Source organism: Pongo pygmaeus, chromosome 9, assembly GCF_028885625.2.
Source record: "Pongo pygmaeus isolate AG05252 chromosome 9, NHGRI_mPonPyg2-v2.0_pri, whole genome shotgun sequence".
Lineage (NCBI taxonomy): Eukaryota > Metazoa > Chordata > Mammalia > Primates > Hominidae > Pongo > Pongo pygmaeus.
The window spans coordinates 65,522,295-65,544,032 of NC_072382.2; the positions used below are offsets into that span (position 1 = coordinate 65,522,295).

The following is a 21,738-nucleotide window of genomic DNA, read 5'->3' on the forward strand; positions in this document are numbered from 1 at the left end:
ACAATAGTCTTCTTGGTTTTCCTTTGAGAGATGTGATTTCTGGTTAGTTGCAACTAGTGAAAACAGAATTTGTTAAATAACCCATTCACCGTGACCACCAAATGACAGTGACCTGCGGCCAGAATTAGAAAGCACTGCCTATTTTCACTAGGCTAAAGGATCCTTGTGCATGGTTTTGCATGACCCTAGAACTCGTTTTAGTTAAGGACTACTCTAAAGCCACGTCAAGGAGGGTGGATGACCAGCCATTAGACTCAGACATGTACATAACACCTAGAATTTGATTTACACTGCTGGCTTTAAAGTACTTCCAGATCCTGTTGTGTAAACAATACGGTGACATAGTTGTATAAGGAGTCCCTCTGTGAAGTGAGCTTTATAAAGTTCTAAAATGCAAAATCTCACTCTAATTTTGTTCTCTGTTGGACTAAGGGTTAGTTTTGGAAGCTCAAGATGTAGCTACTCCTTGCTCTGCAATTCTTGCAAAAGCCAAAAACAAGGTGCTGCTGATCTCAATTGGTTATGTCAGTAGGAACCGAAAAGCAAGATTCCCATCCCTGTGATCCAGACTGAGCAGTCATCCCACCTCAGCTAGTGCAGCTATCTATCTCCCACTTTCCTCTGCTCTCTTTTTCAGCATTTATTTTTAACTCTCTTGGCCTCTGAGTGTTTTTATTGCCATCTGGCCACAAGCCCTTTTAGGAAGCAGGCAGTTATAAATCACCTGCTGGGAAATCAATAAAAGTCAGTTCAATCCACAGTTACACCGATTTGCCCCCAGATAACCAGGATCCTGCAGGCTCAGTATTTTATCCCATGGGGGTGTCTGCAAGGAGGGTGAAGGGTAAGGGGGGGAACTACTTTCTGAAACAGAGGGTGGACTGCTGCTCCCAAAGGCTCAAGGAAGGGATAGACTTTGGCTTTCATCCATGTGCTTTTCATCTGGCCTCGGGGGAGAGCTGAGTGTTTCCACTTCATCCAGCACAGAGTTTTCCACACCATGGCATTTTCTTATCTTCTGAAGATCTACTTCAGGACTAAAGCATCTTCTTTAAGCCCGAAGAAAAGGCAGTAGAAATGAGTCACTGTATTTGCTGGGGAGGACAGGGAATATGCTACTGCAGCATGGAAGAGGGAAGACTCTCTATCAAGCTGCCTGTTGCCAGGCCACTGTTTTCACTCACCATAAGTTGGTTCATCCCTCTGGCTAGAACTCCAGGGAGTCAAGGCTGAAAGTTATTATACAGAAGCTGAAAGCTAGGCCCAGAGAGGCGGGTGACTGGCCCAAGGTCACAGAGTAGTTTCACAACCAGCTCACAAAGAAACGGTCTCACTGCTTGGAAATCCTAGTTCTCTTCTCAAAAGCAGCTTTTGTCAGGAATGCAAATTCATGGGTAGTTGAAACTGAACAAAATATAAATATCCAGAGAAAAAATACCAATCCATTAGTTCATTTATTAAAAATGGGTCCACCAAATTGCCCCCTCTAAGGACCATGGGGACCATTAGACCATCCATTTGTGCATTCTTGGATAATGGGAATATACTAACCTTTGTAGGAGTTCTTCCTCCCCTCTCTATCAGGGGAAATATTACAGCTGCAAAGCACAGAGTGCTGGGTTTTGGGTGGTGGGAGGCAGTGAGACTAGGATGCTGAAGCCAGGAGGGAGGCAGCCTCAGAGCCAGGTCTGCTGGCACTTACCCATCTTCCCGTCAGGGCTTTCAGGAGATGTGTGCATTTAAACTGGGTTAAAGAATTATTCACTTCAATTTAACATATACCAAGCCCTAATTATATACCAAATGTGAGAGATACAAAGATGAGAAAGACTTAGTTTTAAAGGATGAACAGGAGTCTGCCATGAAGATCCTTGAGTGTCTCTCAGCCAAATGGGGGAGACCAAACTAAAAAACAAATAATTGCAATTATGTTAGAGCAGGGTTGGCTAACTTTTCTGAAAAAAAGGCAGCTAGTAAATATTTTGGCTTTGTAAGTCAGAGTGTCTGCCTCAACTACTCAATTGCCCTCATAGCATGAAAACAGCCATAGACAATATACAAATGAATGGTTGTGCTGTATTTTGGTAAAAATTTATTTACAAAAACCATTAGTTGGTCAGATTTGGCCCAAAGGCCATAGTTTGTTGAACTCTGTGTTAGAGGAATGCCATCATAATATAGGAATAATAATAATAAAAGTTACCATTCTGTTAGTTATTTTGTGCTAGACACTGTATATCTAATTTACATATATTTACATACTTTTCAAATTTGAATATCTTTCGTAATAATTTGTGAGGACATTGAAATTCAAGAGCCAAAGTCTTAGAGCTAGAAAGTGGCAAATAGAAAGTTAAAGTCTATGTTTCCAACTAAACAATTTAAAATGCTAAAAGGAAATGGGGCAGAGGGCTTAATCTGGTGAGAATCATGAGGTGGCTCCTGAAGGATGAGTAGGGTCTTTCATGGAGACAGATGGGGGGATGGCCTTCTAGGCAGAGGGAGTGACACTGAGGTTTGATAGCACGTGAAGTATTCTGGAAAGTGAGCATTAGGTGAGGCTGGGGTGCAGGATACCTTGGTGTTAGTGGCTGGAGAAAAAACAGAGAGGTTTGGCGGTCTCAGAGCAGAAAGTTTTGCATGAGTGCCCAGGAACCTGGACTTCATCTGTGGACCAGGGCTTCTCCAGCTCTGGTCTTTGGATCAGATTCCCCTTTAGGGGCTTTTAGCCATACAGATTCCTGGGCCCTATTGCCAGATATTCTGATTCAGTCGATTTGAGAAGGGCGTAGGAATCTTCATTTTATCAAGCACCTCAGATGCTTCTAGTAAGCAGCCAGACTTGGGAGTCAGCACACAGAAAGCCACTGAAATGTTTGACTTGAGGAAGGCCTGTGACCACAGCTATGTTTTAGAATTCCAGCTGTGTGGAAGATGGATTACTTCATAGGAGAACCACCCTCCACCTACCCCAGGAGTCGATTTTCTGGTTATTGGCTTTTCTTATCTGGACATGTAGAATGAATAGGGCTGCAGGATGGCTAGATTTTTATGAGTAGGGAATTGGGAGGTAACTGAGGCAGTAAGAGGATATCAGGAAAGCATTGAGTAGCTGCTCCCTCCCTCCTGTCCTGGGGCCCCTGCCCACCTTGGGCCTTCCAATGCTGACCTGCAGGCTGAGCAGAGCAGAGCGGCTGCTCCCAACCAGTCCCAACCACAAAGCCTGCCAGCCATACCCCAGCCAGCATTCCAGCCCAGGGCCCTAGAGGGCCTTTGCTTTTCCCAAACTCTGCCAACCCTAGAGGAAGGGCCCTATGTAGGGGATCCAGAAGATCAGAGGAAAAGAGATGAAAGGCCATGGGAACAATGTCCCAGGCCTTTGGGGCTTCTAGGATCCAGGGTGACTCCAAATTAGGTGCTTTAAAACAAAACAAAACAAAACACTTCTGTTCTATAAATGTGTGTTGTCATATTAAAAATATCTACATTCCTCTACATTCTATCATAGCATTAATGAAAAAATCATTTTATAACTAGGAAATACCAACTGTGGGCACAGGAAAGAGGGGTGCCTGGATCAACGTAAGTAGCCTGGGGGCCACCCTGGGAAAATGTTCCCCAGGGTGCAGGAGCTCCACTCAGGCCTTGGTAATGTTGCTAGTGTGATCCAAGAAAACCCTGCCAACACCCAGTGATTTCCCGGTGCCTGTGGTCCTTGTGGAACCTGGGCCAGGAAGGGGGTCTGCTCACCTGCCTGCCCACTCACAGCCCAGAACAGCTCCTGCAAAACTGCTAAGGCATCTCCCGGCAGTCCCTGGCCTTAACCTGCCCTCAGAGCTCTCTTTACTCAGTCTTTTCTAAAAACAAGAAAATGCTTCATGAGAATGACTCAGCTTAACTCCTTGGATAAACTCTATGCTATTTACCAGTTAACTTAAGCAGAGATATTGCACATATAACAAACTGCAGGTTAACAGAGAACATATGTAAAATCTGATTGTTAGGGATGATACCTTCTCCATGATGACAAACTGGTGAAGCCTTAGCCAGAAAAACCTCTTCTGGTCCTGTGTCAGCATTTCATTTTTGGTTGAAGTTGTTGCTGCTGCTGTCGTCTGGCTCTGTATTGACCTAGAAGCCTTCATTATGGTATACCGAGCAGAACCCTGGGCTTGGAGTCAGGCTCCCCTGAGCTCAAACCGTGTTTACATTACTTAGTAATTGTGATGTCTGAAACAAATTACTTTACCTTTCTGAGCTTCAATTTTCTCACCTGTAAGGTGGGAATATCGTACCATGCAGGGCTGTTGTAAGGATTGGATAAGATAAAGGATGTAAAGAGTCAGGTAGAGCACCTGGTACAATAAATGTCAGTTTCTCTCCTGCTAATGCCTTGGAATCACTCCCAGACCATCCCTCCCCTGGGGAGAAATTCTCTATGGTTACTTCCAATCTCATATCATTAGGCAGTCACAGTTGCACGTGCCCATTTAAGCAGTAGGACCTTGAAATACATGTGCCTTCAATCACCAAAGCTTACTTGTTGGGAGAGCCATTCCCAGGCTCTACCCTCCCGGCTTCCCCTCACCCCTGCCATTGCATATCACTGTTTGCCATAGCCTGTTCTCAACTTGGGTCTAAAGACTCAGCTAATGCAGCTGTTTGCATACATCTGGATAACCAAGGGACTGCTCACTTTTACTTTATCACGTGTCTTCTTGCGCACACGCTCATCATCCTGCAGTTCAGCTCAGAGTCTATTGGCAAAAAAAAGACCCTGGCCAAGATCCACAGCTGCTCCCACCCTGCTGCTGGCCTCAGTGGCCAAGGTGTGAGCTTCCTTCCTGTCCTGCATATGGGAGTCCCCACCCTAAACTCTGGTGCTGGGGTTCCAAGCAGAGGGCTGTGAGCCTGTTCACACAGCCAATCATTGTCCAGTTCTTGGGATCTGCTCTTCTGGGGAGGGTTGAGAGTGAGAGCCTATCCAGCTCTGAGCTGAGGAATAGGTAGGTGGAGTGGTCGCCCCCAGGAAGTAATGATGTTTGAAAATCATTTGAAGGTTGAAATTTGACTCAACAAACATATCTTGGTGTGTACCAGTCTATCTTCTAGGCAGGAACAGGGAGGTTGGTCAAACCGAGTCACTCCTCTGGAGCCCTAAGAGTTTAGATGTGTGTACTAGTAAAAAGAAGTGGGGACAGGCATCCTGGAGAGGTGGGAGAAGGTTCTATGTTTGGGCTGGGGTTTCTGGCCAGATGCTGGGCCCACCAATGGTAGCAGGGAATGCAGAAAGAGGAACAGGTTCTGAGGAAAAGGGCATGGTGATATTCTAAGTTAGGGAATAACTTAAGGTAAGCTCATCAACTCTAGATCTGAGTTCCAAGCTTAAACTGTCAGGTAAGCAGCAGAGTAGGGAGGTGAGAGAAGACTTTGGTGCCAAGAAAGACCCCACAGGCAGCATTATAAAGGATAGGCTGTTTGTACCAGTTGGAACTCTTTATTGCAAGTGCCAAAAAAGCTCGTACAAGCCAGCTTAAGAAAAAAGGGGTATTCATTGGTTCTCAAAACAGAAAAGGCTGGGGATATCAGGCGTGGCTTGATCAGGATCTGAGAAGATAGCCTCAGGACCTAGTTTCTTTCTGGCTCTTAGCTGTGCTCTGTCTCACACTGATTCCATCCTTAGACAAGTTCTTCATCATCTTAAGAGGGATTCTGTTTTCACCCTCTGGAACTCAAGGTTGCAGTTAAGGATGGCTTTCCCAGGATGCCCAGTAATGTCTTCTTGCATCTCATTGGTTCTTGTCAGCTCACGTGCTCACCCTCCAGCCAATCACTGTGATCAGGGGGATGTGTGGCTGCTTCCAGCCCTGGGATGCCAGGAAGGCCACTAACTTCCTACTGTGTGACTGCTTTCAATAGGCAACGTGGACTTGAACTTATGGGGCAGAAAGCAGGGCTCAGGCTGGCAAGTTAGCCCAGCCTTTACTATAGAGATGGAGAGACTGAGGCCTGAATGGTGAAGGAACTCATTCCTACACAGGCAGTTAGCATGGCAGTCTGCTCTTCACTCCCCAGAAGGCCTTGTCCCTGAACCCCTATCTCAATCCTGCTGTAGCTTTCTGTAGCACGCTTTACACCAGACTTTGCCTAGCAGCCCAGCCCAAGGTTATTGGGCCTATTTCCATGGCTTTGGAGAACTGGGATTCCCAGAGTGGAGATGAACAGGAGGCAGGGACCTGAGCTGGGGTGCTCCATCCCAGCAGGGAAGAACACTCTCTCCTGCTGGTCTTAGATGATCACAGTCGCAGCTGCTTCCTATCTACCCCAGGGGATGCCGTGAGAAGGACTTCCAGTTCCTCGGAGAGGGGCTGCGTCTCAGCTGGTGTTGTTCTTGTTGGCTGTGCTGGCTCTGAAAAGAGCTGGGATCTAGAATGATCAAGAGCCCTGCCCTGTCAAAAAACATCTCCTAATACCCTTGTTCTGTCTTTGCTAAGGTTAGAGAAGCATAGGAATAAGCTCTCTCTAAGGAAGATCCAAACATCCCATTTTGGGCAGAGGAGACCCAGTGTTTAATCCTGACTCTGCCTTCCGACTGTGTGACCTAGAGCAAGTCACTTGCTTGTCTAAGGCTCCGTTTCCTCATCTTTAAAATGGAGAAGTAATTCCTTTCTCACAGACCTGAGATGGTTCAAGAGCTAGTGTATCTACATTGTGCTGGGTGTGTAGTAGGCCATGTGAAAAGTGAGGCTTGATTCCTAGAGTCCTTGCTTTCAAAAGAAGAGATCCACCAGGTATTGAGAACTTTCTCTGTACCTGTGTTATGTTCCCAGGACAAAAGAAAGCTCTCTGCCCTCAGCCTTTGCAAATGAGATACAGAAACCACTGCTTGGCAGATTGGGATAGCCACACAGTGCTGTCATAGACCAGAGAGAATATAGCTTCCAGGAGAGGTCAGGGAAGCCTTCCTGGAGGAGGTGGCCTTGGAGGACACACCCCAGAGCCCCAGTGCCCAGCACAATACCTGACACATAGGAAGCACTCAACAAGCTTTTCTAGAATGGGTGAATGATTTAGGCAGGCACCATGGAGGCCATCTTTTCCTTCTGACTTTCCCATACCAGTTCCTACATATATTCCTATATTCCTATATGTATTCCTACAGGTTCCTAATAGACCCTGATGACCTCTTCCTAGAAGAAAACTGGGAAGGGAAGGGGAGATGAAGGAGAAGCAGGAGGAACTGAATGAGAGAGGCACACTGGGAACTGGGTGTTAATTTTCTTTTCTTTTTTTGCTTATTTATTTATTTATTGGGCTGTGGTGTTGCCAAGTCAAGGAAGTTTTATTTTTATTTGGAACAAAGTTTCTAAAGAATCCAAGGCAATAGGGTGCCTCTTCTGGTTCCTGGTGGTCTAGATGGCCCTTGACAGATCTCTGGGCCTGGACAAAACACCAGCTTGCCTTTATCCATCCTTGCCCCCATCCTAAGAAAAGGGCATCTTCAGGTTCAGAGGCCAGGAGATCCAAGGAAGAGGCCTTTGGCTCAGATTCAGTCCACATGTTGGTTTCTGAAAGAACCAAGGCCATCAAGGCCTAGTGCAATCCCATCAAGTGGGTGCAATGCCTCCTGCCTTCTACCTGAAATAAGGTACATTTCCCAGAGGCCTGCTTTATGGGAATGGGCAATCCCAGGTGCTGGATTGCCAGGACCCCTAATACCAGAGTCTGTGCCTTTGCTGGAGCAGGAATCAAGCCATGAGTCCAGGTCTGGGTTTAAAGGCAATGACCACCTTGTAAAGCCTCCTGGCTCTGCTCTGTCAGGAAGGAGATGGTTCCAGAGTACCACGGCAGCAGACACAAGGGTGCTGCCTCATCTGAACACACATAACCAGCTGTTTGAGGAAATGCTTTGGTCAGCATTCCAAGCGGAGCCAGAGGGGCTGGTGGGTGTGCTCTGTCTTCTGTTAGGCTTAGGTTAAAGCTAGAAGAGCCATTGATAAGTTAATCTGAAAACTCACTTTGCAAATTACTCCTGGATGGTAGGACAGAAGCATGAAGGTGTCAGAGAAGGAGGCCCTGCCCTTTTGTGAGGTTTTAGTTGTAGAATACTGTGGAAGAAATTTGCACATCTGTGTGGCAGAGAAGACATGAAACCCAGGTACATCATCAAGAGAAAAACTTGGCCATTAACCTGGGGAAGCTCAATGAGAATGAGGGCAGGCAAGGCCACCCACCTGCTTATATAGCAACCCAGATGATGGCTAAGTTTTGTATTTTTAGTAGAGATGGGGTTTCACCATGTTGGCCAGGCTGGTCTTGAACTCCTGACTTCAAGTGATCCACCCGCCTTGGTCTCCCAAAGTGCTGGGATTACAGGCATGGGCAACTGCCCCCAGCCTATGTAAAACCTTCTTATCTGCTTTTTAGAAATATGGTGTCATTCATTTATTAATTCAATAAACATTTAGTGAATGGCTATTCTGTGTTTGACTCTGTACTGGAGGCAGGTCATAAAAATATGAATATTATAAGAATATTCATAAAGCTATGAATAAGGCAGAGTCCCTGCTCTTGAGGTGTTCAAATTCTAGTTGGGTTGAGTTCTGTGCAAAGTACCCTGGGAGGATAGGGCAGTAGGCTGAATACTCCCTGCTCCCCAAGATGTCTACATCCTAACCCAGGAACCTATGAAGATGTTACCTTAAATGGCGAAAGGGCCTTTGCAGATATGATTAAATTGAGAATACTTAGATGGAGATTACCCTGGATTAACTGAGCGGGTTCAATGTAATCATGAGTTCTTATAAGGAGGCAGGATGGTGAAAGTCAGAGGAGAAGGAAATGTGAAGGGGGAAGCAGAGATCAGAGGGGAGAAAACATGCCAGCGACTCTGCTGGCTTTGAGGATGGAGAAAAAAGGGTCACCAGCCAACCAATGTAGGCAGCCTCTAAAGCTGGAAATGGCAGGAAATGGATTCTCCCCTAGAGCCTCCTGAAGAAGCACAGCCCTGCCGATGCTTAGACTTTAGCCTGCTGAGATGGATTTTGAACTTCTGACCTCAAGAATTGTAAGATAATGAATTTGTGCAGTTTTAAGCCACCAAATATGTGGAAATTTGGTACAGACGCAGTAGGAAACTACTACAGGAAGGGAGTAACTTTTCCTGAGGTGAAGAGGAGGAATGGGTTTATGAAGGAGGAGATATGTGAACTGGGTCCTGGAGGACAAGTGGGAACCCATAAGGTATACAAGGAGGACAGAAGGCAGCCCAAGTATAAGGAGGAACATGTATGCAAAGGGTGTAAAAAAGCAGGGCATGTTTGGAGGTTGGCTTTTGGTCCACTGTGGTTGGGGCATAAGGTGTATGAAGGCTGAAAGAGGGGATCAGCTTCGAGAGAGGGGCTAGGAGCTTGACTCAGAACTGCCCCCCACCCATGATAAAAGGGAATCAGTCCTCAAAGAGTTTAGGAAGGGGAAGGATGATCCGATTTGTGTTTCAGACAGACTGCTCTGGTATCATTATGGAGGGTCATTGGAAGGGACCAGGCCAGAGGTAAGGAGAAAAATGAGGCAGTTGCAGTGACTCAGGTCACACAGAGCCATGGGCAGGGGTGCCAGGGATGGGAGGAAGGGCATTTCTGAACTAGGATTGACGGGACTCAGAGTCATCTAATTGAATGTGGAGGGTGACAGAAATGAAGAAGTCACGGTGACTTCTAGGTTTATAGCTTGAGTGCCATTCTCTGGGGCACAGGAGGAGTGGGCTGGGGAGGGAAAGAAACAATGAGGTCTGTCAGGGATGTGTTGAGTGTAAGGGATTTGTGGTCCACTTGGGAAACATTGTCCAAAGACAATTGGCAATGAAATCTCCATAACTATGCTATCTTGGGGTGATATTAAAGTAATCTGTGTTCCTTCTGCACCCTGGTAGGAGCAAGAATCAGGGAGCCTGGGGCTGAGTGGCTCAGTGGTGTGCTGGCAATGTTTCACGGCCAGCTCTCTGGGGGGAAAAGGCCCTCACATGTACGTAGCATTTGCCAATTTCCATGGTATAGGTACTCCCACTATGACCAATGGCAAGCTACTAAACTCAACCTCACTGATCATGGAACTGAGAAGAGATGGGCAGTAGCAAATCATTATGTAGAGTTTCCACCATGCAGAGACAACAGAAATAAATCTTCCTAAGACCATAGATAATAGTAAAATGTAGTAAAATAATTAAAAAGCAGTTATTTTGAGTATTTATCTCCTTTTTGTTTAATGTAAGTTCATGTAATTTATTTTTTAATAATGTCTGTGTTTAGCCACCAGTTCACAAAATTCTTGAAAATGACATTAGACTCTTATGAGCTGGAACAAGCAGGCTCCTGTGCACCACTAAAGAGACTCCTTCAAAGTACAAGTTAGAAGGGCCCAGAAATCCACCTACTTCTCAGGCTTAGTGACTCTCTAAAGTCACCTATGTGGGGAGGCAGAGCCAAGCCTAGGGCTTAGGAGACAGTTCCTGATCCTCCTGTCTCCCTGGAGACCCCTCGGTGCCCTGCCCTTTATGGGATCTCACAGACCCGGAATGCCGTGTGGTCCTTGACCCCAGGATGATGACTCATGTCACTCTTGAGTGAGTGACTCAGGGAAGAGGCTGCTGAGCAGCCTGGAACAAACAGAACTGGGCAAGATTTATATCTGCTAGGCGCTAAATGGGAGGCTCAGATACTTTGCTGCTATTCTTGGTGCCTTTGAACTGCCTCCGATTGAGCAATTGTACATATTTTGAAGAAGAAAAAATTTTTTCAAGTGGACCTAGTTTTAAAAAAAGAATTCCTGAAGTGAACAAGCTGGAAAGGAAACCTGGGGAGATGTTTAGGCTTATTTCCTGTCATTGGTCTGAGCAGGTGCTGGCTCCTTCCCAGGGCACCCCCAGCCAACAAAGCCTATATGAGATCCACAGGAGCAGAGAGCAGGGCAGGAGAAAATCGGGCCCTAAGAAGGTTTCCCACAGAGGTGCAAACCCCAGGAGTGTCGGGGTGCTCGGGGCCAGCCTCCCGAAACATGACTTTGTTTAGGGGACACAGTCTTGGGGGAAGTTACTTCCACTTCCTCATCCTCCCTTTTCTGTTGCCACTGAGGCTTTCTCCCTGCATCTCCGCCCTTCACCATTCCTGCTCCTGCACAATTCCCTTCAATCTAGATCCACTTTCAGGAGAGAATCCTGGGGCTTCCACCACACACTGGGGGGTGGCTGTACCCTCTTCAGTCACTCACTTACCCACTTGTTCAGCACAGCACAAATACCTACTTGGCCAGACACTGTGGCTGGCCCTCTTCCAGGAGGGATTCCACTCTAGGCCTCATGTGTCACCTGTGGAATGAAAACCTCTGTTTTTGGGGAGTCATGATGAGTACAGGGATAATGGAAAGAACTGGGGCTTTGAAACCAGACCAACCTGGGACTGAGCACAGCCCAGACCTGGGACTAAGCACAGCACAGATCTGGGGCAAGCACAGCACAGACCTGGGACTGAGCACAGCACAGACCTTGGGCAGCCACAGCACAGACCTGGGACTGAGCACAGCACAGACCTGGGACTAAGCACAGCACAGACATGGGGTGAGCACAGCACAGACATGGGGTAACCACAGCACAGACCTGGGACTGAGCATAGCACAGACCTGGGACTAAGCACAGCACAGACCTGGGACTGAGCACAGCACAGACCTGGGACTGAGCACAGCACAGACATGGGGTGAGCACAGCACAGACATGGGACTGACCACAGCACAGACCTGGGACTGAGCACAGCACAGACATGGGGCAAGCCCAGCACAGACCTGGGACTGTCCACAGCAAAGACCAGGACTGAATCTCTTTTACTTGCGGGAGACAAATCTGGGAGCTCTGAGCCACCTAGGATTGAATACCAGAGTCTCTCTGAGCCTTGGCTTGGTTTTGTTGATGGTGTGCATGCTTAGAGAACTCAGCTGCCCTGTTTGGAGAATGGCGAGGGCACTGAGTGGACTCTATGTACCAGCACCTTGCATGTATTTCTTGATTTAATCGTTACAACAATACTAAAATGTGGGTGCTCTTACCTCCATATTCAAATGAGGAAACTGAGGCCAGGGGAGATTTATCCAGCAAGAGAGAGGCAGGGAAAGGATTAGAACGGAATCTGCCAAGCAACAAAGCCCCGTGAGCAGGCCAAGGTTGGGAAGCAGGATGGGGCTTTCCCAAGGCAGGCTTCCCATCCAGCTCACTTGCGGAGGTGCGGAACCCAGCTCTGCAGTTGGCCAGACCCAGGGGACCCCCAGAGGCACCTCTCAGCACTTTCAGCAGATCTGCAGGGAGCATCCTCTCTCCCGCGAGAGTGACCATGAAAGCAAGAACAATGACGAGTCACTGCCGAAGGACGCCTGCTTTCACAGCACAGACACAATGGCTTACCCTTTACTATGAGCAAAACTGTCAAAATGAAAAGTCAGAAAGCTGCCACATGCAGCCGGGCTCGGAGCGTGGGGGCTCTGGGGCCTTCTCTGACTCTGCCCCTCACTCATAGGTGTGGCCTTGGTCACGTGTCTGCCCCTCTCTAGGCCTCGGTTCCCCATTGGTAAAAATGGATGCAGGGGTAAGACTTGTGAGTTCCCAGTGGCTCCTCCATCACCCTCTGGATTTGCAGAAGGGCTAAAAGAGCTCCATGTGCAGTCGCCCCCAACAATTCCCCCCATCAGTTGTTCATCTAGAGATAGACCCGTGGTATTAATAGCAACCTAATCTCTTTCACATTCTTTGTGCTGCTAAAATGAAAGCAAAAATTCAAAGCTGGAAGAACAAAAAAACTCCCTTCTGAGAATACTGAGTCACTCCAGAAAGGTCAGTGGAGGCTAGGTTAACCCATTGTTTCCCGAAAGGGCTTCTTGGCTCTTCCCTCAATGCTCAAAGATTCACAGAGAGAATCTGAGAGCCGCTCAGCTTACAGGCTGTGCTCCTGGGATACTGTGGTTTCAGAGAGGAGTTTGGTCTCTTCTAGGCAGGTCGCAAGGCTCTGGGAGAGGCATCTTTGGCGCCATGATGAGAGGCTGCTGCTGCCTGCCGAGAACAGGCTTGGCCCTGCAAGGAAGGGGAGCATCAGACCCAGATTCGGTGAATTCCCAGCACTGCCATTCGTGAGCGATGACATTGGGCAAGTCTCTGGGCCTCTGTTTCCTCATCTGTAACATGGGTCTAACTTTAATGTTAATAATAATAGTACTTACTCTCCCCATCTCACAGGGTTGCTGAAAGCACTGAAGGAGATAGTCTCTGTAAATTCTGTTCCTGAACCCTGCATCCCGATGATGGCTCTATACTTTCTGGGATACAGTAAGGCCTTTGAAGCCTACAAGGCAGGGCTGTCCTCCGCTTCCCCCACCTGCTGCTACTACCTACCAGAGGACATGCAGGCTCAACTGTAGGCCACTCTTTAGCCCTCATAAGACCCCTGGCCCGACAACCGAAGTGTAGGTCCTGTTTCCTCCCCTCTGCCTCCCACCATCCTTAGCCTCACTGGGAGTACTCACTCCAGCCCTCCCCTGGGAGGCAGGGCCCCCGTGCTAGGCTTTTCTGCCACACTCAAGCAGAACTCCTGGTGAAGAAGCCACAGTGGAAGAGAGGAAAGATGGTGGGCCTAGGAGTCAGACTAGCCTGGATTATAACCCTTCACCAGCTACTTACTAGCTGTGTGATCTTGAGCAGGTTGCGGAACCTTTCTGAGCCCTAGATCCTTAATATATTAAATGGAAATAATAAAACCTATCTCATAGGAGTTAAAATAGCACTTGAAATACATCTAGCATAGTGTCTGATGCTCAGTAGGCAACTTAGAAGTAGCTGAAGAATGAAAGCGTGAACAAAAGCATATTAGTTTGTTTTCTTTCATGAGCAGGGGCAGATAAAATATTTAAATATGGTTTAGGAACTTCTAGCCTCTTCAGTTGCACAAATTATTGGATAGTTATCCCAGCAGAGTCTCTTGGAAAATTTGCACCAGATACAAGGGTAGCTGAACCAGTCGAGTTGTTTCCGTTTCTGCACCTCAGTTTCCCGACCTGTAAAATGGGCAAGGTTCTAGTTAGGCACTAGCTGGAGGCAGAATGAGTAGAGTCATAAGAGCTGATTAGCTCTTGGCACTGGCCCACCTAACCCTTTCCAAACCAGACTGGAGAAGCAGCAAGAAGGGCCCTGAAAATGGGTTAAAGAAGGAACAGCTTAGAGACCAAACATTACTAAATATTTTTTCCTTTTATGGGCTGGTGCTCTAGATCAGCACTTCCTGGAGATTATATTCTAAACTTTGCTGTGATGGATGTGAGGTCCGTGTGCCCACAAGCTCCAGCAGAACCCAGATGTCACCCTGGGGGAGGGACTCTCCTTTTACCTTGCTATTTTAAGCAGCGAGTTTATAATAATGGATGGGAGAGACAGCAAACAGGGCAGGAGCAGCGTGGGAATGGCCCCGGCAGGCAGGGCTGCTGGGGCTCCCCCGAGGAGCCTGGGGTTCCATCTTGTCAAGAGTGGGGCCTCAGCCAGCATCCACTCTACTTTTATGTTGTGGCAGCTGACATCTGACTTAATTCATTTGTTCTATTTTGCTTTCTGTCACAGGGACTGACTTAAGCTCTTTTTGGAAGAGGCAGGTGGAGGAAAGAAAGTGGAGGGTTAAAAAATGAGGTATTTCTCATGAGACTTCAGACCATAATCCCAGAATCCTGGGATGGAATCGTCAGGTCTTTCAGTTTGTTGTAGCTAAAAAGAGTCCAGGATTTCAGGGACTCCCAGAGTTAGAAAAGGCCCCTGAAGTGGATAGGAATCCTGTGACCCTTGTCCCAGGCTTTACCAGAACCCTCCAAGGATTGGGGAGCTCACTACCTTAAAGAACAGCCTGTTTCATCTTCAGGTGGTTCCAACCAACTAGAAGGTCGTCCCTTGCCTTCATCTGACCTTTCAGTCATTAGTTATGACGTCTATTCTTTGGGAACAGTAGAACCACATGAATGCTTTCCAAACATCTGAGAAGAGATTTTTATTTCTCCCTGCACTTCCTCTTCTCCGGGCTAAAGCTCTCTAGTTCTTTAAACACAAATTCTTGTTCTCCTTGCTTCCTGCTTCCCAGTTTCAAAACATGTCCCAATTTGTCTAAATCCTTCTTAACAGGCAGAGCACAATATACTTTGTGTAGATTAAGACAAAAGAAAAGTGGAATAGTCACCTCCCATGTTTTAGAAACCATACCCCTGTTAAGACAGCCTGGACCTGTACATACATCACACATAATTTTAAAAGGTTTCCTAGGAGATGTAGCCAACTTCGTTTAGTAGAATCAGGGTTTGTGGCTACTCTTTTGCTACCCTCAACCCCTTTTACCAAATACTTTACCCAGCACCACTGATGCCACTGCAGCTGAAATCCAAGTAAAGATAATAGAAATTAATCACAGAGCTCACCTTTGGGTGAACCTGATGCTCAGTTTATTCATACAGTAAGAATTTGGTATGGAAGACACAGACAGCATGCCCTGGCCCTGTAGTTCTCATTCCCAAGAGCCAGGTGAAGTCTGTCCAGTGTGGCTTCTACCCATCCTGTCTTATCTTCCCCACTAGACACCCAGCTAATCTGTTCCAAGAAATTCCACTCAGCATTTGTGTTCATGGCTCAGCTCAAACATTTGTAATGTGAAATATTTGCTAAAATCATGTCCCACCATCCCAATTTCCACAGGTAACCTTTTTCTGGGGTCCTGCAACTTCTCACTTTCAAAATATTTACCCCATTATACTGTTCTCCAGCATCTCCTACCACTGGGCTCTATGTTCCTTGAGGGCCAAGATTTTCTTTGTGTCACCAGCCCCTTGCACAGGCCTGGTAGAGTAGGTGTAAAGTTTAGGCAGTGAAAGAATGAATGACTCTATGGATGGTCTACTTGAGATTTCTTGAGGTGGCCAGTAGGGGTCACCCTAACTGTTCCAGAGCTGTGTGAGCTAACGTTCATTGCAGAGAAAGACAGCAGTCAAGATGGTGGTCACCTTGACCAATCCTGGGGCTAAAAGTCCCTAGTTCTTTAAACATAAATCAACAATCATTCTTTGCTGAATCTTTTGGGTACCTAGGATGAATCTGACATCTTGCCTAGCTCAAGGAGCTCAGTCCAGGAGTCTAGAGGTATGTGTGTTGGCTGTGGGGGCGTGAAGGGTCTGTCAGAGCTGGGCTGATGGCAGCTCAGGCCTTTTCTGCAGCACTCTGACTCTAGGGGCTTTCGGAGCCCTTTCTGAAGGACAAGAAGAACACCAAGTATTATGGGAGGTGGCAGGGCTTTCCGGCTTTTCCTCCTACAGCCTCCAGCAGTCAGCAGTACCTTCCAGAGGACCTGGAACACAGTTGGTGCTCAGTAAATGACAGTGTCCTTCATCTCCACCCCCACCCACCATGTCCCATCAGCCAAAGGTCACCTCACTATGTTATCTGCTTGGTGGTCTTAATCTACTGTCCAGTGGAGCAGCTCCTTCAGGGAATCTCTAAAAGTTGCAGAACCAGGCCAATTGTTAGTTCTATAGATTCCTGAAGGTATTGCCCACCCCACTAATAGAAGAAGGAGGGAGTTTAAGGATGGGGAGAGGACAGGCAGAGCCCATGGAGCTTCGGCCAAGCTTCCTGGGCTGCAGACCCCCGTGCAGGTGGTCTCTGAACTGAGTGTGTTTCATCCTTGGAGCATCCTGCTTGGGAGGCATTCTTATCTGTTTTGACAAGAAAACCGGGACTCAGAGATGAAGCCAACTTTCCAAGGCCACATAGCCAGTGACTGGCAAAGTGAGCACTCACACCGAGATATCTGGTTCCAAAGCCTGTGTTCTTTCTACATTGCTATCCTGCCTTTCCCTATGGAAACCTGGCATTGCTAGTCTCCTCTTCTAAGAGGAAGCAGAGGAGCTAGACCCATTGGCTCAGGTCTGTTGGCAGGATCATACTCCTAGGCATCTTGACAAACAAGAAGCATGAAAGAGTAGTGGAGCATGTTTTCAGTTACAAGGAACAAAAACCCAACACAAAGTGATTTCAACACCAAGAGGCTTAATTGTTCATGTAACCGGCTAGTCCAGAAAGTGTTCAGGCTTCAGGCACACTTTAATCAGGGCTTCAGTTCTGTTTCTCTGCAGGTCCCTTAGCTCTGCCCTCCTCTGTGTGTATCAGTTAGATTCTGTCTGGCTTTCCTCATGGAAGCAAAATGGTATCCATAGCACCAGGTCTCATATCTTCACACTCCGCCACTCAGAGCAGGAGAAAGCATCTGGTCCCAGAAAACTACTTTAAGCTCATCGATGTAGGCTGGGTCCATTGTCTATCCCTGAGCCAGTCACTGTGGGAGGTGGATGAGATTACGCTGATTGCAGTCCCAATCAGCACTGGGACCCCAGTGCCCCCAGGCTGTTGCACCATAGGGAAGGGATAGCTTGGCTTCTGGGAGTCAATCTAAAGTTGCCAGGGGTGGGCACAGGGCACACAGAATTCACCCTGCCTGAACCCCCAGGTTTTAGCAGGGCTGGTGTAGTCCCCGTAAGGGCTGAACTCAAATGAGAGAGCCTGTGCTGAGGGTCAGAAGAGCATGAGGGGAGGTGTCAGGGAGGAATTCAGGAAACAGCACCTCTTACTCCCCATCCACATGGCTGAGGAACACTGTGTGGTATAGCAGAAAAAGCCCCAGCCTCAAAATCAGGAAGATCTGGGTTCAAATTATTGGTTCTCTGTATGATTTGGGGCAAGTGACTTTCACTCTCTGGGGCAGTTCTCTCATCTGTAAAATGGGAATATTAATGGCTACATCAGAGGTCATCTTGAGGATTCAATTAGATGATGGTGATGCTCCTAGGACAGGGCCTGGCACCCAGTAGGTGCTCAGTAAGTGGTAAACAACTCCCAATCTGATCTCAATGGAGTATCTTCCATTAGCTACAGCTTTGAGGAGTTTGAAGCACTTTTCTCCCTTCTGGGATAGCTGTGTTTACTGTAAAGACCAAATTAGATGCAAAATCTCTAAGGTCACCTCTGACTTTGTAAACAAAGCCAGAGAGCCGGAGGAAATGAAATTCCAAATGCCCTCGCCTAGCCTGGTTTGACCTCCGGTGTTGATGCAAACTCAAGCCGGCTCTCACTGTGGCTTGTGGCTCCGGGAAATGGAACCCAGCTTGGGACAGGGATGGGAATGGATTTGACTTGTCCTTTTGGCGTCTCCCCAGCCTGTGGAGCCCAGGCCTCTTGGAGCATCTTTGGGGCTGACGCAGCGGAGGTTCCGGGCACACGTGGCCACTCCCAGCAGGAGGCTGCCATGCCCCACATTCCCGAGGACGAGGAGCCCCCCGGAGAGCCACAGGCAGCCCAGAGCCCTGCCGGCCAAGTAAGTGCCCCCTCCCTGCCCTCAGCTAGCCTGGCTGGGGGCCAAGCCAAGCACCTTGGGCTGAGGCCACAGCTTTTAGGCTGGCCAGAGGGTTTGCTGACAGCTCATGTAGATTGCAGTGGGTACCTGGAGAAGGTGTGTGGCTTCCATACGGAGGAATCAATTACTCTGAGTTGGTTTGAATTGACCGAGGCCCCAAATATTCTGGGTATAGAACCAACCATCTAGGCTGTGTCTGACTGAGGCCTCAGAAGTCAAACCACAAACCAGGCAGGCTCCCCCTGAAACCGGAGAAGGACTTAGATGAGAACCATTAGCACTGAGAACCTCTTATGTCAGGTGAGTGGGCACGAGAAAAGGCCACTTAAAGTGAATCCACTTAAAATGGAGATCAAAAATGTACAGTAAATAGCAAAAAAGGTTTTCAGTGAAATTTTATTATAGAAAGGAAATGATGAAAGCAGGTTAATTTAAAGAGACATTGAGATTTTTCTAGTACAAATGAGGTATTCAAAACAAGCTATTTTGAGCTAACAGATTACAAAATATAGGTTATGTGCTAATTTTCAGATTGAAGAAAGAATAAAATGTTGATTTTGGTGTGGGTATATTTATTTATTATACCAGCAAAATGATCTGTTCACGTAGTAACTCGCTCTTCACATTTTACTTTACAGCACCTAATTAAGAGTCTCCATCTGTTTAATACTTAAGGGCTTCATCCATTTTCCCAAGGATCTCTTTCAGTCCCTCGATATTAAAATTATTCCCTTTTGAAGAACCGATGTGAGCATCATCCTCGTCGTATTTTCTTCACTTAATTGATAAGCTCTATCTGATCTCCTTGGTCAAAGACCTTGCATGTAAAATTCTCCATCACTGTTTTCTTTGACTTCATGAACTTCACAGTTGATTTGCATTGAAATGGTATTGTCCTGTTATATCGGACAGTCGTCCAAACTGACCTGAGCCAGGTGGGATAGACACTTTTTAAGTGAGGGAAGAATCTATGAGTGGAACATTATTTTTACAAATGGGCAGATTCTTAGTGAATATTTTCATGTTATGATGGCATTTGTTTTCTGACACATTACGACTCTGGGAACTTAGATAGTAAACACTTAGAAAAGAATGGCCCTTTGTATCTCCATATCCCAAGCTCATCGGATTAAGATGTTGCCGAACTTGGCCACCTTAGGGGTGAGGGGGTTGTCCTTCCCTTGAATGTCTAAGTGACAGTGGGCCAACCCCCTAGCCCTTCAGCCTCAGGCAGCCCAGCCCAGGGTTTTATCAAGTCCAGGCCCCCATTCTGGGAAATAGTGGGTCCTGCTGCTGAGGGTGCCAAGTTCCAAAAGCTTGGGGATTAAGGAAAGGAGAGACAAAACACTTCCAACTGCATTCAAATGCGACTGCTTCCAGACCCTCAGGCCATGACTTTCTTGGCCTCTGTCTCCTTAGCATCCCTATTTCCGCGCCCTGGACTCCTCTGAAAATGGCCATCCCTGGCTCCTTCTACTTCACTAACAATGGTAGTACCCTTGAATCAGATTCTCAGGCAAAATGTAGATCTTAAATCCTGGGCAGCTCCCCCAAACAGCTGCCCCAAGACTAAAAGCATTCCTAAAATATAAGATAATAAAAATCAGCAAAGATGCACCTCTGCTGTCAGTGAAGACAGGCTTTTATATTGAGTTAAGTTCTTCCTGGTTACAATGCTTTATAATTAAAAGCTCATTCAAAGTATATCCTCAGGAAACACAAAACAAGACAACATAAACACCTGTCACTTAGACAGTCAAGGGAAGGGCAGCTCCCCACACACAAGACTGCCAAGTTCTACAACATCTTGATCCCATGGGTTTGGGATATGGAGATCCAAAGGGCTATTCTTTTTAAAGTGTTTGTTATTTAAGTTCCCAGAGTTGTAATGTGTAAGAAAACAAATGTAATCATAACATGAGATTCTAAGAATCTACCCATTTGTAAAAATAATGTTCACTCATGTATTCTTCCCTCATGAGTCCTTCTGCTGGGCCCCAATAATGCAGAAGCTATCAGTACCTGCAAACATTCTCTCTATAGTCTTGATTTCCCATGGGCACAGAGAGAATCATGGCACTTGAAGGGCCTTCAGAGACCATCCGTTATTTAATAAGAGTCTGGTTCTGGCTCAGGGTCACGGGGAGACTGAACTTGTGGGGAACTGGAATTTGGAGCTCCCACTAGCCAATCAGGGATCGCTTACTCTCAACTTTGTGGCAGGCAAGCTCATGGAACCCTCCCCCCATTGTGGCAACCTCTAGAAATTCATCATGCCAACCTAATGGCACTGTACCTATATGCATTTTGAAACCGTGATGGTTAGGAAGGCCAGCATGAATTCAGGGGAGCCGGGAGCTGAGAAGCCCAGGTCCTATCAGGGAGGACACATAGCACAGGATTTAAGAATATAAACTGTGCAGTCATACCAAGCTGGGCTTCAATCCCAGCTCCTCTACATTCTGGTCAAGAGACCTTGTCTTGGCCAAGAAACTTTGAGACCAAGTCTGTTAACTTTGCTGTGCTGCTGGTTTCTTATGTGTTACCCAGTACAAGGGTTAGTTGCTGCCTCCTAGACTCTGCCCGTTCAGCCCAACCCTCAAGTGCCTTCTATAGCCTGAGGGACCATGAAGCTGGGGCAGTTTAGACCCCCCCAACCAAAGGCCACATCAAACTCAACTTTCTTTTACCCTCTTCCCTTACTGCCACACTCTGGACATTTCAAAGCTTTTCAGAAGGCAACCAGGCATGGTGAGTAAAGTGCTTCTCCCACTATTGCACCCACCAGACCACCTACATTGGGTTTCTCAGGTAGTCACGGCCTCGGGAGGGTCAGGCCTCGGGAGCTGGCCTGGAGCCTTCAGGGGCCTGGAACCTGAGTCCCTGGGAGCATCTGAGGCCAGGCAGCCAAGGAAGCGGGGTTGGCCAGGATGACTCGGCTGGAAGTCCCAATCCTGCCTGAATTCCCAGTCTGTGAAGCAGGCAAAGAACAGAGCATCCTTCTAAGTTTACAGCTCCCTGGGGTCCAGCCCTAGTTGTGATTCCTCAGGTCCCAGCCCCTATTTCCCATCACTGGCATGAGCACTAGCCGAGGCCTTCTCACACACAAACACAAAATCTGTAGGACTAGATCCTGTTTCTCTTTCTGCACGTACACACACACACACACACACAGACACATGCACAGATACACAAGCATGCACAGACAGATGTACTCTTCAGGTCCTTCATCAGAAGCTGCAATCAAATACCACAAAAAGCCCCCCAACAGTGCACT

At 47.3% G+C, this 21,738-nt stretch overlaps 1 protein-coding gene across 9 annotated transcripts in view; it reads left to right on the forward strand.

The window, feature by feature from the left end:
- The window catches only part of IRAG1 (inositol 1,4,5-triphosphate receptor associated 1), a 122,216-nt gene that overhangs the window by 22,747 nt on the left and 77,731 nt on the right, over positions 1-21,738 (forward strand). For 3 of the 9 annotated variants that reach the window (XM_063671154.1, XM_063671156.1, XM_063671155.1), the window contains exon 2: positions 18,265-18,422. The exons of 5 other annotated variants lie outside the window; for them this stretch is intronic. In XM_063671154.1, the coding sequence (XP_063527224.1) occupies positions 18,265-18,422 (158 nt within the window). Of the gene's footprint in view, positions 1-18,224; positions 18,423-21,738 lie in introns of those variants that run through there. One more of the 9 variants, XM_063671157.1, reaches the window with a different exon arrangement.